Source organism: Tachyglossus aculeatus, chromosome 2 (assembly GCF_015852505.1).
Source record: "Tachyglossus aculeatus isolate mTacAcu1 chromosome 2, mTacAcu1.pri, whole genome shotgun sequence".
In the NCBI taxonomy this organism is placed as follows: Eukaryota; Metazoa; Chordata; class Mammalia; order Monotremata; family Tachyglossidae; genus Tachyglossus; species Tachyglossus aculeatus.
The window spans coordinates 166,550,368-166,567,937 of record NC_052067.1 but is presented as its reverse complement, the minus strand read 5'-3'; the positions used below and the strand labels follow the sequence as shown (position 1 = coordinate 166,567,937).

The window sequence follows — 17,570 nt, the reverse complement described above, 5'->3', positions numbered from 1 at the left end:
ATGCTGCTTCTCGAAGTGTTGTGGTGCTGGGAGAGGGGGAAAGAGCAAAGAGAGTGAGTCAGGGCAGTGTAGAAGGGACATATTGTTGGCATTAAGATGATATCTGATTCTCTTAATTCCAAACTGATCAATCAGTGGTATTTATTACTGTGTGCAGAGCACTCTATTATGCACTTGAAAGGGTATAATATTCATTCATTCAATCATAGTTGTTGAGTGCTTACTGTGTTCAGAGCACTATACTAAGTGCTTGGAAAGTACAAATTGGCAACCTACAGAGACGGTCCCTACCCAACAACGGGCTCACAGACTAGAAGGGGGAGACAGACAACAAAACAAAACAAGTAGACAGGTGTCAGTACCATAAGAATAGATAAATAGAATTATATCTATCTGCACATCATTAATAAAATAGAGTAATAAATATGTACAAATATTCACGAGTGCTGTGGGGAGGGGAAGGAGGGGGTGGCGGCAATCAGGAAGGGAGGAGGAGCAGATAATATAACAGAGTTGGTAGCCACATTCCCTGCCACAACAAACTTATATTCTAAAGGCACTTCCTGGACTCTCCAGTTATTTACTATGCTATTTAGAAAAAACAAGTGTCAAGCACTTGGGCAGATCAGACCCTGCCCCTGTCCCACAATGTAAGGGTAGGGATACAAGCAACATTATGCCTATTTAGAAAGGATGGATAATAATATCAGTAATTGTGGTATTTGTGAAGTGTTTTCTATGTGCCAGGCACTGCACTAAGCGGTAGAGTGGATCCGAGCAAATCAGGCGGGATACAGTCCCTGTTCCACATGGGGCTCAAAGATTTAATCCCCGTTTCACAGGTGAGGGAACAGAGGCACAGAGAGGTGAAGCGACTTGCCCAAGGTCACACAGCAGATATTAGAACCCAGATCCTTCTGAGTCCCAGGCCCGGGATCTATCCAGTAAACTGTGCTGATTCTCTTTGGGATAAGAGAGATTCTGTGACTTTCCCAAGGAGATGCCAAGGCCAGTAACAGAGCTGGGATTAGGGGTCTCCCAACTCCTGGGGTTCGCTGTTCTTCTCACATTGCAAGAATGATGGGGAGGGCGAGGGGGGCTTTACTGTCCAGCTGACATCCTTTCCAAAGGCCACCATCTGTCTCTGTCCTGAGCAGAGAATTTGGGGGAGTTCATCCTTCTCAGGTGCTCAGAAGGGACCTGTTCACTGTTAAATGTACCTTCATTCATTCAATCTTATTTCCTGAACACTTACTGTGTACAGAGCACTGTATGAAGTACTTGGGAGAGTACAACAGAACAATAAACAGACATATTCCCTGCCCACAATGAGCTGAGTGGAATGAATTCAAATACTTAGTACAGTGCTCTGCACACAGTAAACGCTCAATAAATACGATTGAAGGAATGAATGAAATGAGCAGAAGAGCAGGGAAATAGTCAGATGCTGGTTTCATACGGGGGTGGGAAGTGTTAAAGGGCAAGAACCACATATAACTCTTCCACTGACAGACTACACACACACACACACACACACACACACACACACGTACACACTCACCTCATCTCAACCCAGGTTTGAAAGTCAAACACAGTTTATGAACCTGGAGCCTGGCTTCCTGCTTCCCTTTATTGCTGTTTAGTTTGAGAGGAGATAAGGGGATTTAGAAGATAAACGAATATGTACCTGCCCCTTAATTTAAATTAACCCTTACTTCTTGGGACCATCCTTTCAGTCTTTACCCAAGCACCTAATTCAACTTGGTCCTGAGGAGACTCCTTCTTCTCTCAGACTTTCCTCTCTCCTCCCTCCCTCAGCCTCCTCCCTCACTCAGGTTTCCCTCTTTCTACTTGGATTTCCTCCTGCCACTTTGAGCTTAACATGTCTAAAACCAAACTTCTTATCTTCCCGCCCAAATGTATATATGTTTGTACATATTTGTTACTCTATTTATTTTACTTGTACATATCTATTCTATTTATTTTATTTTGTTAGTATGTTTGGTTTTGTTCTCTGTCTCCCCCTTTTAGACTGTGAGCCCACTGTTGGGTAGGGACTGTCTCTATATGTTGCCAATTTGTACTTCCCAAGCGCTTAGTACAGTGCTCTGCACATAGTAAGCGCTTAATAAATACGATTGATGATGATGATGATGATGTTGGGTAGGGACTGTCTCTATATGTTGCCAACTTGTAATTCCCAAGCGCTTAGTACAGTGCTCTGCACACAGTAAGCGCTCAATAAATACTATTGATGATGATGATGACTTTCCCATCACTGTAGACGACACCACCATCCTTCCTGCCTCACGAGCTGGTAACCTTGGCATTATCCTTGACTCCTCTCTGTCAACCCACATATAGAATCCATCACTAAGTGCTGTCAGTCCCACCTTCACAACATCGCTAAAATCCACCCTTTCCTTGCCATCCAAACTGCTACCATGTTAATCCAATCACTTAACCTATCCCACCTGGACTCCTGTGTCAGCCTCCTTGCTGACCTCCCTGCCTCCTGTCTCTAGCCACTCCAGTCCAAATTTCAATCTGTTTGCCAGCTCATTGTTCTACAAAAAACGTTCAGGCCAAGTTTCCCCACACCTCAAGCGGTTGCTCTTTCACCTTCCACATCAAACGGAAATACCTCACCATCGGCTTTAAAGCAGTCAACCCCCTTGTCCCTTCCTACATCAACTCACTACTGTTCTACTCCAGCCCAGCGTGCACACTTTGCTCCTCTAATGCTAACTTTCTCACCACATCTCAATTTCATCTATCTTCCAAAAGGCCTTCCCCGACTAAGCCTCCCTTTCCTCTGCTTCCACTCCCTTCTGCATCACCCTGACTCACCTCTTTTATTCATTCAGCCCCACACCACTTACATCCATATCTGTCATTTCTTGATTTCTATTTATGTCTGTCTCCCCTTTCGACTGTAAGCTCATTGTGGGCAGGGAATGTGTCTGTTCAGTGTCATACCCTCCCAAGAACTTACCACAGTGCTCCGCCACAGTAAACACTCAATAAATATGATGGACTGACTAACTCCCTCGGTCAGTTTCCCCTCCCTCTCTCCCTCCCAACCTTGCTGCAGGCTAGGAGAGAAAATGGGGTGCGTGGGTGGGGGAAGAATTATGCTGTTTTGCAAGATCTGAGCTGCAGCCAGATCCCTTCCATTTGCAAGGCAAACAGGAGTTGAGCTTCACTGGACTGCCTTTTAATGACCCACTAAGTCAGAGAGGAGACCCTGGATTTCCGGCCCAGAAATGAATAAGATTTCTCCGTGTCTTCTTGTCTCGCCACAGATGCTTGGGGTCCCGACCCCCTAGAGTGGATGCCAGGAGGGCAGAAGGCAGACTGGACTCCCGGGTCAGGCCCAGCTGCGACTTTCTGCGGGAGGTTGGAGAGCAACCCTGACAGACAGTGCTCTGCTGACCAGCTGACCCTCCAGCCCCTCAAGTAAGTCGTTCAGCCAGTCATTGGTATTTATTGAACACTTACTGTGTGCGGGGCACTGTACTAAGTGCTTGGGAGAGTGCGATACATAGTAAACATACACAATTCCCTGCTCATTCCCTTCTGCATCACTGACTTGCTCCCTTTGCTCTCCCCTCCTCCCAGTCCCACAGCACTTATGTACATAGCCCTCATTTTTATCTATGTAATCTATTGATTACTGATTATATCAATATATTATTGACCTATATATAATATATGAATACACATTATATATAAATATGAAATATATTGATATATTTATATAAGATCAAGATATTGATTATAACCTATAGATTACATTATATATATAATCTATCAAAATCTGTTGATGCCTGTCTCCCCTCCTGTAGACTGTAAGCTCATTATGGACTTCTAGACTGTGAGCCCGCTGTGGGGTAGGGACCGTCTCTATATGTTGCCAACTTGGACTTCCCAAGCGCTTAGTAAACTGCTCTGCACACAGTAAGTGCTCAATAAATACAACTGAATGAATGAATGAATATGGGCAGAGAATGTCACTGTTTATTGCCATGTTAGATTTTTCCCGAGCGCTTAATACAGTGCTCTGCACCCAATAAGTACTCAATAAATACAACTGAATGAATGAGTTTACAGTCTAGTAGGCTGTATGTAAGACTCCTGTCCCCTCTATGGCTCCAGATAATAATACTAATAATTCTGGTATTTGTTAATCGCTTACACTGTGCCAGGCATTGCACTAAGCACTTGGGTGGATACAAACAAATTGGGTTGGTCACAGTCCCTGTCCCATGTGGGGCTCACAGTCTCAATCCCTATTTTACAAATGGGGGAACTGAGGCCCAGAGAAGTGTAGTGACTTGCTCAAGGTCACCCAGCAGACAAGTGGTGGAGCCAGGATTAGAAGCCACAAACTTGGGTTCTAATAAGATGATCCTTGTTAACATTATATCTCATCCAAGGGGCCTTCCCCAACTAATAATAATAATAATAATAATAATAATAATGGCATTTATTAAGCACTCACTATGTGCAAAGCACTGTTCTAAGCGCTGGGGAGGTTACAAGGTGACCTAAGCAGCATAAAAAGCAGCACGGCCAAGGGGAAGGGCTTGGGAGTCAAGGGATATGGATTCTAATTCCAGTTATGCTACTTATAATAATAATAATGGCATTTATTAAGCACTTGCTATGTGCAAAGCACTGTTCTAAACACTGGGGAGGTTACAAGGTGATCAGGTTGTCCCATGGGGGGCTCAGTCATAATTCCCATTTTACAGATGAGGGAACTGAGGCACAGAGAAGTGAAGTGACTTGCTCAAAGTCACACAGCTGACAATTGGTGGAGCCGGGATTCGAACCCATGACCTCTGACTCCAAAGCCCATGCTCTTTCCACTGAGCCACGCTGCTTCTCTGCTACTTGATTGCTATGTCACTTTGAGTGAGTCACTGTGCTTCTCAGGGCCTCCATTCCTTCACCTGAAGAAAGGGGATTCAATACCTGTTTTCCCTCATTCATTCAATTGTATTTTTTGAGCACTTACTGAGTGAAAAACACTGTACTGAGCCCTTGGGAGAGGACAATTTAACAATAAACAGGCATATTCCCTGCCCTCCTACTTAGAATGTGAGCCCCGTATGGGACCTGATCATCTTTTATCTACAACAGTGTTTAGTACAGTCTTTAAAGAAGCAGCATGGCTTAGTGGCAAGAGCCCAGGCTTGAGAATCAGAGGTCATGGGTTCTAATTCCGCTCCGCCTCTTGGCAGCTCTGTGACTTTGGGCAAGTCGCTTAACTTCTCGGTGCCTCAGTGACCTCATCTGTTAAATGGGGATTAAGACTGTGAGCCCCACGTGGGACAACCTGATTACCTTGTATTTACTCCAGGACTTAGAACAGTGCTTTGCACATAGTAAGTGCTTAATAAATACCATTATTATAACAATTAATATTACAGTGCTTGGAACATAGTAAGCGCTTAACAAATACCATTATTATAATTATTATTATTACAGTGCTCGGAACTTGTTTGCTTAACAAATACCATTATAATTAATATTCTGATTATGATGATGATGATGCCCTCATTTCCCCTACTTCCTCCTCTCCTTTTTGCATAGCCCTTGAATTGGGAGTATACCCTTAAAGCATTTGCTATTCACCCCAGCCTTAGTTCCACAGCGCTCATGTAAATATCCCCGATTTACTTTAATGTCTGTCTCCGGCCTCTAGACTAAGCTTTTTTATGGGCAGGGAACCAATTACCAACCCTGTTACACTGTACTCTCCCAAATGTTCAATACGGTGCTCTGCACACAGTAAGCGCTCAATAAATACAACTGATTCTGAGCTTAGATGTGGAGAAAGCAGCTCTTACCCTCCCCAACAGCCAAATAGTGCTATGTACTGAGCACCTACTATGTGTGAAGCACTTATTTTGTTAATATGTTTTGTTTTGTTCTCTGTCTCCCCCTTCTAGACTGTGAGCCCACTGTTGGGTAGGGACCGTCTCTGTATGTTGCCAACTTGTACTTCCCAAGCGCTTAGTACAGTGCTCTGCACACAGTAAGTGCTCAATAAATATGATTGATTGATTGATTTACTGACCACTGGGGAAGAGCAACAGAAATATGGCATGATTCCTGGCTTCAAGAAGTCTGCAATCGAATGGTTTTAACCTAATCACCATCAATCAATTGATGTATTTAATGAGCGCTTTTTGTGTGCAGAGCATGGTACTAAGCACCATCAATAGTGTTTACTGAGCACCTCCTAGTGTACAGAGGACTGTAGTAAGTGCTGGGGAAATACAATAGAATTAAAGGACATGGTTCCTCTCCCTAGGAAGTCTACCATGTGATGATTCATCTAATATCGGTGGTATTTATTGAACACCTACTGGGCGTGAAGCACCGCATTGATGGCAAAACCATTTCTCTTCCTTTATTGATGCCCAGGCCCATCACCCTCATTAGCTGTTACAGACATTTAACTCCCTCCTCAAGCCCCCTGTTCCCCCACCCCTGCCCCTTCCCTCACCCCAACGATCTGGCCACCTACTTCATTAGGAAAATTAACACCATGAGGTCTGAGCTCCCCAAAATCATTCCTCCCCTTCCTCCATCCCACCTCCTCTCCTCTCAGCCCTCTCTTCTACTTCCACAACCTTCTCATCAGTATCTTCAGAAGAGATCTCCTCACTCCCCTCAAGTGCCATGCCCTCCACATGTGCTTCAGACCCCATTCCTTCCTTCCTTATAAAAAAAAAAACTCTCGCCTCTTCTCTCCTCCCCTCCTAAACTTCCATCTTCAACCACTCGCTCTCCAAGAGCTTCTTCCCCTCTGCCTTCAAACATGACCAAGTCTCCCCTTTCCTATAAAAAAACCCTCCTTTGACCCCACAGCCCCCTCTAGTTATCGCCCCTTCTCCCTCCTTCCCTTCCTTTCCAAACTCCTGGATTGAGTCATCTACATTTGCTGCCTCAAATTCCTCTCTTCCAGCTCTCTCTTGGACCCCCTCTGATCTGGCTTCCATCTCCTCCACTCCACTGAAACCACCCTCTCAAATGTCACCAATGACCTCCTCCTTGCTAAATCCAATGGTTCCTACTCCATCCTAATCCTCCTCGACCTCTCAGCTGCCTTTGATACTGTGGACCACCTCCTTCTCCTCAACACGCTATCCAACCTTGAATTCACTGAATCTGTCCTCTCCTGGTTCTCCTCATTTCTCTGGCCATTCATTCTCAGTGTCCTCCTCCCCCCTTCCATCCCCTAACTCTAGAGGTTCCTCAAGGGTCAGTTCTTGGTCCCCTTCTATTCTCCATCTACACTCACTCCCTTGGTGAACTCACTCACTCCCACAGCTTCAGCTATCATCTCTATGCAGATGACACCCAAATCTACATCTCCTCCCCTGTTCTCTCTCCCTCCCTCCAGGCTCACATCTCCTCCTGCCTTCAGAACATCTCTATCTGGTTATCTGCCTGCCATCTAAAACTCAACGTGTCCAAGACTGAGCTCCTTATCTTCCCTCCCAAACCTTGTCCTCTCCCTGACTTTCCCATCACTGTGGATGGCACAACCATCCTTCCCGTCTCACAAGCCTACAAACTTGGGGTCCCAATCCATCATCAAAGCTTGCCAAGTCTCACATTCACAACATTGCCAAGATCCATCCTTTCCTCTCCATCAGAACTGCTACCATGTTAATACAATCTCTCATCTTATCCCGACTGGATTACTGCATCAGAAGCCTTTCTGTCCTCCCAACCTCCTGTCTCTCCCCACTTCAGTCCATACTTCACTCTGCTGCCGGGATTATCTTTATACAGAAACATTCTGGACATGTCACTCTCCCTCCTCAGAAATCTCCAGTGGTAGCCTATCAAACTCTATATCAAGCAGAAATTCCTCACTATTGGCTTCAAAGGTCTCCATCACTTTGCCCCCTCCTACCTCACCTCCCTTCTCTCCTTCTCCAGCCCAGCCCACACACTCTGTTCCTCTGGTGTTAACCTTCATACTAGTCCTTGTTCTCACCTTTCCCATTGCCGACCCCCGACCCACGTCCTACCTCTAGCCTGGAATGCCCTCCCTCCTCAAATCCGCCAAACAATCACACTTCCCCACATTCAAAGCCCTACTGAAGGCTCACCTCCTCCAAGAGACTTTCCCAGACTAAGCCCCCCTTTTCCTCCCATCACCCCAACTCGCTCCCTTTTCTCTACCCTGCCTCCCCGCTTCACAGCACTTATCTATAGATGTACATATCTATAATTCTATTTATTTATATGAAAGTCTGTTTACCTGTTTTGATGTGCATATATATCTATAATTCTATTTATTTATATTGATGCTACTGATGCCTGTTTACTTGTGTTGATGTCCATCTCTCCCCTTCTTGACTGTAAGCCTGTTGTGGGCAGTGTCTGTCTTTATTGTTGAACTGTAACTTCCAAGTGCTTAGTACAGTGCTGTGCACATAGTAAGCACTCAGGAAATCCAATTGAATGAATGAATGAGAGCTTGAGATAGGACAAGAGACGTAAGACAGAGAGAAGAGCACTGCACTCCAAGAGTTTATAATCTAATGGGATGGTCAGAAAGCAACATTTATTTACAAATAGTGGAACCAAGGCGATCAACGATAATAGAAGAGGAAGTAGTGTAGTGTACCTGGGCGAAATAGTGGACAGCAGAGAAAAATGTACACATTTGTGAAAGTCATCTAACTCCTTTGTGCCTGTTTCCTCACCTGTGTACCTAATCTGAGTGCATTTTATGTCCCCCAGTCTCAGGGACAGCGCTTAACATAGTCATTCGTTCATTCAATCATATTTATTGAGTGCTTACTGTGTGCAGAGCACTGTACTAAGCACTTGGAAAGTACAATTCAGCAACAAATAGAGATGATCCCTGCCCCCAACAGGCTCACAGTCAAAAAGGGGGAGACAGATGTCAAAACAAGTAAACAGGCATCAATAACATCAATATAGTAAATGGAATTATAGATTTATATATGTACACCATTAATGAAATAAATAGAATTATAAATATATATATATATACACAAGTGTTGTGGGGAGGGGGGTAGAGCAGAGGGGGAGAGTGGGGGCCGAGGGGAGGGGGTACATGCTTAGCAAATACCAAAATTATTTGTAGTATTATTAGGAGTATTGTTTGCATTATTGTTAATAGTTCCTGAGGACAGGAATAGAATATAAGTGCTAAGAATTTGCAGATTTGGGGGGGCTTCCTGGAGGATGTGGATTTTAGGAGGCCTTTGAAGATTGTTTCAACATGCAGTATTCTCATTCATCATCAGTAGAATGTACTGAGCGTTTACCATGTGCAGATGTCCACATTAAGTCCTTGGGAGAGGACAGTAGGATAGACTAGGCAGACACAGTTCCTCCCCATAATAATAATATAATAATAATGATAATGGCATTTATTAAGTGCTTACTATGTGCAAAGCACTGTTCTAAGTGCTGGAGAGGTTACAAGGTGATCAGGTTGTCCCACGGGAGCTCACAGTCAATCCTCATTTTACAGACGAGGTAACGGAGACACAGAGAAGTTAACTGACTTGCCCAAAGTCACACAGCTGACAATTGGCGGAGCCAGGATTTGAACCTGTGACCACTGACTCCAAAGACTGTGCTCTTTCCACTGAGCCACTCTTCTCGAATGAGAAGTAGTATGGCCTAGTGGAAAGAGCATAGGCTTGGGAGTCTGAAGGACCTGAGTTCTAGTCCCGGATTCACCGTTTGATGGCTGTGTGACCTTGGGCAAGTCACTTAACTTATCTGTGCCTCAGTTATCTCATCTTTAAAATGGGGATTAAGAGTCTGAACCCCATAAGGGACAGGAGCTGTGCCTAACCTAAGCTGGTATCTACCCCAGCACTTAGAACAGTGCCCGACACATAGTAAGTGCTTAACAAATACCATAAAAAATGAGCTTACAATCTAAAGGGTGAGACAAATTAATATGAATAATGCATAATATATAATTTAAAGATATGTGCATAATTTAAAGGTGCCACATATGAAGTGGGAGGGAGTTTCATGTCAGAGGGAGGTCATGGGTAAAGACTCAGTGGTGAGATGGATGAGAGGGAGAGTAAAGTAAATGAGTTGTTATTAGAGGAATGAAGTCAGTAGTTTGGATCGTAGTAGGTGATCGGTTACGTAATGTTGTGGTGGGGAGAAATGATGGAATGCTTCAAAGCTGATGGTGAGGAGTTTTTGTTTGATGCTGAGATGGATGGGAAAACACTGGAGGTTTTGGAGGAGTGGGGAGATGTGAACTTATTTTTATTTTTTTAAGAAAAATGATCTGGGAATCAGAGTGAAATACAGACTGGAGTGGAGACAGGAGGCAGGGAAATTGGCGAAGAAGTTGATGGAGTAGTAAAGGCGGGATATGATTGATATGTGCTTGGATCAGTATAGCAGCAGTTTGGTTGGAGGAGTGGATTCTAGAGGTGCTGGGACAGTAGAACTGACAGGATTTAGTGACAGACCGAATATGCCAGTTGGATGGGAGAGAGGAGTCAGGAGAATGCCAAAGTTAGAGACTTGTGAGACAGGAAGGTTGGTGGTGGAGTTTACAGTGATGGGGAAATATGGGGTATTCATTCATTCATTCAATCGCATTTATTGAGCGCTTACTGTGTGCAGAGCACTGGACTAAGTGCTTGGGAAGTACAAGTTAGCAACATATAGAGAGAAGGTCCCTACCCAACAACGGGCTCGCAGTCTAGAAGGGGGAGACAGACAACAAAACAAAACATGTGGACAGGTGTCAAAACCATCAGAATAAATAGAATTACAGCTATATTTATTCATTCGATTCATTCAATCGTATTGAGCATTTACTGTGTGCAGAGCACTGTACTAAGCACTTGGGAAGTCCACGTCGGCAACATATAGAGATGGTCCCTACCCAACAATGGGCTCACGGTCTAGAAGGGGGAGACAGACAACAAAACAAAACATGTGGACAGGTGTCAAGTCGTCAGAACAAATAGAATTAAAGCTAAATGCACAGCATTAACAAAATAAATAGAATAGTAAATATGTACAAATGAAATAGAGTAATAAATCTGTACAAGTGCTGTGGGGAGGGGAAGGAGGTAGGGCGGGGGGGATGGGGAGGAGGAGAGGTAGGACCGGGTTTGGGCAGGAGATGAGGAGGTCTGTTTTGGATATGTTAAGCTTGAATTATCGGTGGACATCCAAGGAGAGATGTCCTGGTGACAAGAGAAATACATGCATCGAGCCAATCTCATCTATCTTCAATTCATCCTCACCTACTTAATCTTCACCCTCTCCTCCACCTTGTTGATGCTTATCGACTCCAATGCCTACTGTCCACACCAGCAGTCTGAATCATTTAATCCCCTCTTCAAATCCTCTGGTTCCCCCAGCCCCTCCATCTCTGACTCTTTTTTTTAATAGTATTTGTTAGTACAGTGCTCTGCACACAGTAAGCACTCAGTAAATACGATTGAATGAATTTACTCCATGCCAGGCACTGTACTACATGCTGGGGTAGAGATGAGCTAATCAGGTTGGACACAGCCCATGTCCCCCATAGGGCTCACAGTCATAATCCCCATTATACAGATGAGGTAACTGAGGCACAGAGAAGTGAAGTGACTTGATCAAGGTCACACTGCAGAAAAGTGGTGGAGCCAGGTTTAGAACCCAGGCCCGTCTGACTCCCGGGCTTGTGATCTATCCAGTAGGCCATACTACTCTTAATAATAATGATGGCAGTTGTTAAGTGCTTACTATGTGTGAAGCATTGTTCTAAGCACTGGGGGGGATACAAGGTGATCAGGTTGTCCCATGTGGGGCTCACAGTCTTCATCCCCATTTTACAGATGAGGTAACTGAGGCTAAGAGAAGTTAAGTGACTTGCCATAGGTCACACAGCAGACATGTGGTGGAGCCGGGATTAGAACCCATGACCTCTGACTCCCAAGCCCGGCCTCTTTCCCCTGAGCCATGTTGCTTCTCTTGCCCCTAATGACTTGGCTTCACACTTTATGGAGAAAATTGAAACCATCAAGCACGAGTTCCCTAAAATCTCCCCTGTTCCTCTCCATTGCCTCCCTCCGTCTCTTGGATTCTCCTAGAACACCTCAAGAAGAGACTCCAGCCTGCTTTCAAAATCCAACCCTTTCACCTGTGGCTCTGACCCCATCCCTTCTCACCTCATCAAAACACTTGTCCCCTTCCTTCTTCCCTCCCTGACTACCTTCTTCAACCGTTCACTTTCCAGAGACTTTTCCCCCACTGCTTTCAAATGTGCTCATGCTTCCCCTTGCCTAAAAACCCCTCCCTTGACCCCACAGCTCCCTTTAGCTATCACCCCATCTCCCTCCTACCAATCAATCAATCAATCAATCATATTTATTGAGCGCTTACCGTGTGCAAAGCACTGTACTAAGCGCTTGGGAAGTACAAGTTGGCAACATATAGAGACAGTCCCTACCCAACAGTGGGCTCACAGTCTTCAAAGGGGGAGACAGAGAACAAAACCAAACATACTAACAAAATAAAATAGAATAGATATGTACAAGTAAAATAAATAAATAAATAGAGTAATAAATATGTACATGTACAAACATATATACATATATACAGGTGCTGTGGGGAAGGGAAGGAGGTAAGATGGGGGGATGGAGAGGGGGACAAGTGGGAGAGGAAGGAAGGGGCTCAGTGTGGGAAGGCCTCCTGGAGGAGGTGAGCTCTCAGTAGGGCCTTGAAGGGAGGAAGAGAGCTAGCTTGGCGGATGGGCAGAGGGAGGGCATTCCAGGCCCGGGGGATGACGTGGGATGACCATTCCTCTCCAAACTCCTTGAGCGAGTCACCTACCCCCGCTGCCTCAAGTTCCTCTCCTCCAGTTCTCTCCTTGACATCCTCTAATCTGGCCTCTGTCCCCTTCACTCCACAGAAACCTCCCCCTCTGAGGTCACCAGTGACTTCTTTCTTTCCAAATCCAACAGCCTCTACTCCATCTTAATCCTCCATGACCTCTCAGCTGCCTTCAACACTGTGGACCGCCCCCTTCTCCTGGAAACACTATCTACCTCTGGCTTCACTGACACTGTCCTCTCCTGGTTCTCCTCCTTCCTCTCTGGCCACTCATTCTCTGTTGCTTTCGTGGGCTCCTCCTCTGCCTCCCCCAATAATAACCGTGGGAACCCCTCAAGGTTCAATTTTGGGTCCCCTTCTAGTCTCCACCTCACTCCTTTGGATAAATTTTCCACTTCAACTTCCACCTCCCTGCAGATGATCCCCATATGTATAACTCCATCCCTGACATCTCACTTTATCTGCCATCCCTCATTTCCTCCTGTCTTCCAGAAATCTCTACTAGGGTTCCCACCGACACCTCATTCAATTCATTCATTCAATTGTATTTATTGAGCACTTACTGTGTGCAGAGCACTGTACTAAGTGCTTGGGAAGTACAAGTCGTCAACATATAGAGACGGTCCCTACCCAGCAACAGGCTCAGTCTAGAAGGGGGAGACAGACAACAAAACAAAATGTGGACAGATGTCAAGTCATCAGAACAAATAGAATTAAAGCTAGATGCACATCATTAACAAAATAAATAGAATAGTAAATATGCACCTCCAACTAAATATGTCCAAAACACAACTCCTCATCTTCCCACCCAAATCCAGTCCTCTCGCTGTCTTTCCCCATCATTGTAGACGGAACCACTACCCTCCCTGTCCCTGTCTTGCAGGCCCATAAACTTGTCATTATCCTCCACTCAGATCTCATTCAACCTACATAGTCAATCTACCACCAAATCCTGTTGGTTCAACCTTCACAACATCGATAAATCTTGCCCTTTTTTTCTACATCCAAACTGCTACTCTGCGGATCCAAGCACTTGTATTCTGTCATCTACTACATCAGCCTCCCTTGCCTCCTGTCTCTCCCCACTCCAGTCCATACATCACTCTGCCGCCTGGATTGTTTTTCTACAAAAATATTCAGTCCATATTTCCCCACCTCTCAAGAACCTCCAGTGGTTGCCCATCCACCTCCACATCAAACAAAAACTCCTCACCATCGGCTTTAAAGCACTCGATTATCTCACCCAGTCCTATCTCACCTTGCTACTTTCATGCTACAACCCAACCCACACACTTCACTCCTCTGATGCTAAATTTCTCACTGAACCTCAACCTCATCTGTCATGCTGCTGACCTCTTGGCTACATCCTATCTCAGCCCTGAAACTTCCTCCCCCTTCAAATAGACAGACGACCGCTCTCCCCACCTGCAAAGCCTTATTAAAATTGTCTCTTCTCCAAAAGACCTTTCCTGACTAACCCTTCATTTCCCCAACTCCCACTTCCTTCTGTGTCACCTACACACTTGACTCTGTATCCTTTAAGCACTTGATTGTCACCTCTGACCTCTCAATACCACAAGACTTAAATCCTCATCCATAAATTCTGTCCGTCTCCCCCTCTAGACTGTCATCTCACTGTGGGCAAGGGATTTGTCCACCAATTCTGTTGTATTTTCCTCTCTTAAGCACTTAGTACAGTGGTCTGCCCACAGTAAGCACTCATTAAATACCATTGATTGACTGAGGAAATGTGAGATTACACAGAAGGAGAAAGCTCCAGTCTGGAGATTAAGGAATTATCTGTGAAGTGATGGTAACTGAAGCCAGGGGAGCAAATCAGTTCTCCAAGGGAGCCTACAAACCCTTATATTTTGTACTCTCCCAAGCTTTTGTTTTGTTTTGGTGGGTGTTTTATTTAAGTGCATACTTTGTGCCAGGCATGGATCTCAGCATTAGGGTAGATTCATTCATTCATTCAATCGTATTTATTGAGTGCTTACTGTGTGCAGAGCACTGTACTAAGTGCTTGGGAAGTACAAGTTGATAACATATAGAGACAGTCCCTACCCAACAGTGGGCTCACAGTCTAGAAGGGGGAGACAGACAACAAAACAAAACATACTAACAAAATAAAATAAATAGAATAAATATGTACAAATAAAATAAATAAATAAATAGAATAATAAATACATACAAACATATATACATATATACAGGTGCTGTGGAGAGGGGAAAGAGGTAAGATGGGGGGATGGACGGGGAGAGGAAGGAGGTTGCTCAGTGTGGGAAGGCCTCCTGGGGGAGGTGAGCTCTCAGTAGGGCCTTGAAGGGAGGAAGAGTGCTAGCTTGGCGGATGTGCAGGGTGAGGGCATTCCAGGCCAGGGGGATGACGTGGGCTGGGGGTTGATGGCAGGACAGGTGAGAATGAGGCACAGTGAGGAGATTAGTGGCAGAGGAGCAGAGGGTGTGGGCTGGGCTGTAGAAGGAGAGAAGGGAGGGTGAGGTAGGAGGGGGTGAGGTGATGGAGAACCTTGAAGCCGAGGGTGAGGAGTTTCTGACTGATGCTTAGGTTGATTGGTAGCCACTGGAGATTTTTGAGGAGGGGAGTAACATGCCCAGAGCATTTCTGGACAAAGACAATCTGGGCAGCGACATGAAGTATAGATTGAAGAGGGGAGAGACAGGAGGATGGGAGATCAGAGAGGAGGCTGATACAGTAATCCAGACAGGATAGGATGAGAGCTTGAATGAGCAGGGTAGCAGTTTGGATGGAGCGAAAAGGGTGGATCTTAGCAATGTTGCAGAGGTGAGACCGGCAGGTTTTGGTGACGGCTTGGATGTGAGGGGTGAACGAGAGAGCGGAGTCGAGGATGACACCAAGGTTGCGGGCTTGTGAAACAGGAAGGATGGTAGTGCTGTCAACAGTGATGGGAAAGTCGGGGAGAGGGCAGGGTTTGGGAGGGAAGACAAGGAGCTCAGTCTTGGACATGTTGAGTTTTAGGTGGCAGGCAGACATCCAGATTAGATGTCCTGAAGGCAGGAGGAGATGCGAGCCTGGAGGGAGGGAGAGAGAGCAGGGGCAGAGATGTAGATTTGGGTGTCATCAGCATAGAGATGATAGTTGAAGCCGTGGGAGCGAATGAGGTCACCAAGGGAGTAAGTGTAGATCGAGAACAGAAGGGGACCAAGAACTGATCCTTGAGGAACCCCCACAGTAAGGGGATGGGAGGGGGAGGAGGAGCCTGCAAAAGAGACTGAGAATGAATGCCCAGAGAGATAAGAGGAGAACCAGGAGAGGACGGAGTCTGTGAAGCCAAGGTTGGATAGCGTCTTGAGGAGAAGGGGGTGGTCATAATCCCCATTATACAGATGAGGTAACTGTGGCACAGAGAAGTGAAGTGACTTGATCAAGGTCACACTGCAGAAAAGTGGTGGAGCCAGGTTTAGAACCCAGGACCATCTGACTCCCAGGCTTGTGCTCTATCCAGTAGGCCATACTGCTCTTAATAATAATGATGGCAGTTAAATGCTTACTATGTGCAAAGCATTGCTCTAAGCGCTGGGGGAGATACAAGGTGATCAGGTTGTCCCATGTGGAGCTCACAGTCTTCATCCCCATTTTATAGATGAGGTAACTGAGGCTAAGAGAAGTTAAGTGACTTGCCCAAGGTCACACAGCAGACATGAGGTAGAACTCAGTCCATATCCCACATGAAGCTCAGTCATAGTCCCCATTTTACAAATGAGGTTAACTAAGACCCAGAGAAGCAAAGTAACTTGCCCAAGGTCATAGAGCGGATAAGTGGCAGAGCCAGCATTAGAACCCAGGTCCTTCTGACTCCCAGCCCCAAGTTTTGAACACAGTGAGAGCTCAATAAACAAATTGGTTAATTAAGTGGACATAGATGGAGAATGTTACATTCACTTGATCGGAGGAGGGTTTGAGGAGTGATTCTTCCTCAGTTGGGGTCAAACGGGCTTTGGAGTCGGAGGTCTTAGGTTCGAATCCCAGTTCCGCCACACACCTGCTGTGTGATTTTACAGATCAGTTACCTCATCTGTAAAAAGACTGTGAGCCCCGCGTGGGACAACCTGATCACCGTGTATCCCCCCAGCACTTAGAACAGTGCTTTGCACATAGTATGCGCTTAACAAACGCCATCATTATTATTATTATTATTATTACTACATCGGAAGACCAGATGGAAAGAAGCGAATGCAGTAGAGCGAGGGCTTTTGGCTTTGCATGGCAAACTCCTAATTTCCATCTCAGCTGCTCTCTTCAGAGCCAGGCCCAAGAGGGTGGAGGTCTGGGGGCGTAGCAACCCCATGTCCCGGATCTTTGTCGGAGATTCACAGACTCTGGAATGGTGTTTAATCAAAACATCTTCCCTCTCCAAAACGTGCATTCTCATTTTAGGGAAAGGGACTGCTGACTTAAGCAGGTCAGCAATCGATGATGTTTATTGAGCGCTTACTGTGTGCAGAGCACTCTATTAAGAGCTTGGGAGAACACGATACAATAGAGTTGATAGACACCATAGAAGAAGTGTGGCTCAGTGGAAAGAGCCCGGGCTTTGGAGTCAGAGGTCATGGGTTCAAATCCCAGCTCTGCCACTTGTCAGCTGTGTGACTTTGGGCAAGTCACTTCACTTCTCTGGGCCTCAGTTCCCTCATCTGTAAAATGGGGATTAAGA

General features: G+C 45.5%; 1 protein-coding gene across 1 annotated transcript in view; it reads left to right on the top strand.

Moving 5' to 3' along the window:
- Window positions 1-17,570, top strand: part of IRAG2 (inositol 1,4,5-triphosphate receptor associated 2) — a 224,946-nt gene that overhangs the window by 117,808 nt on the left and 89,568 nt on the right. Inside the window, exon 18 of the mRNA XM_038771719.1 lies at window positions 3,306-3,459. Within this exon, the coding sequence (XP_038627647.1) occupies window positions 3,306-3,459 (154 nt within the window). The remainder of the gene's footprint in view (window positions 1-3,305; window positions 3,460-17,570) is intronic.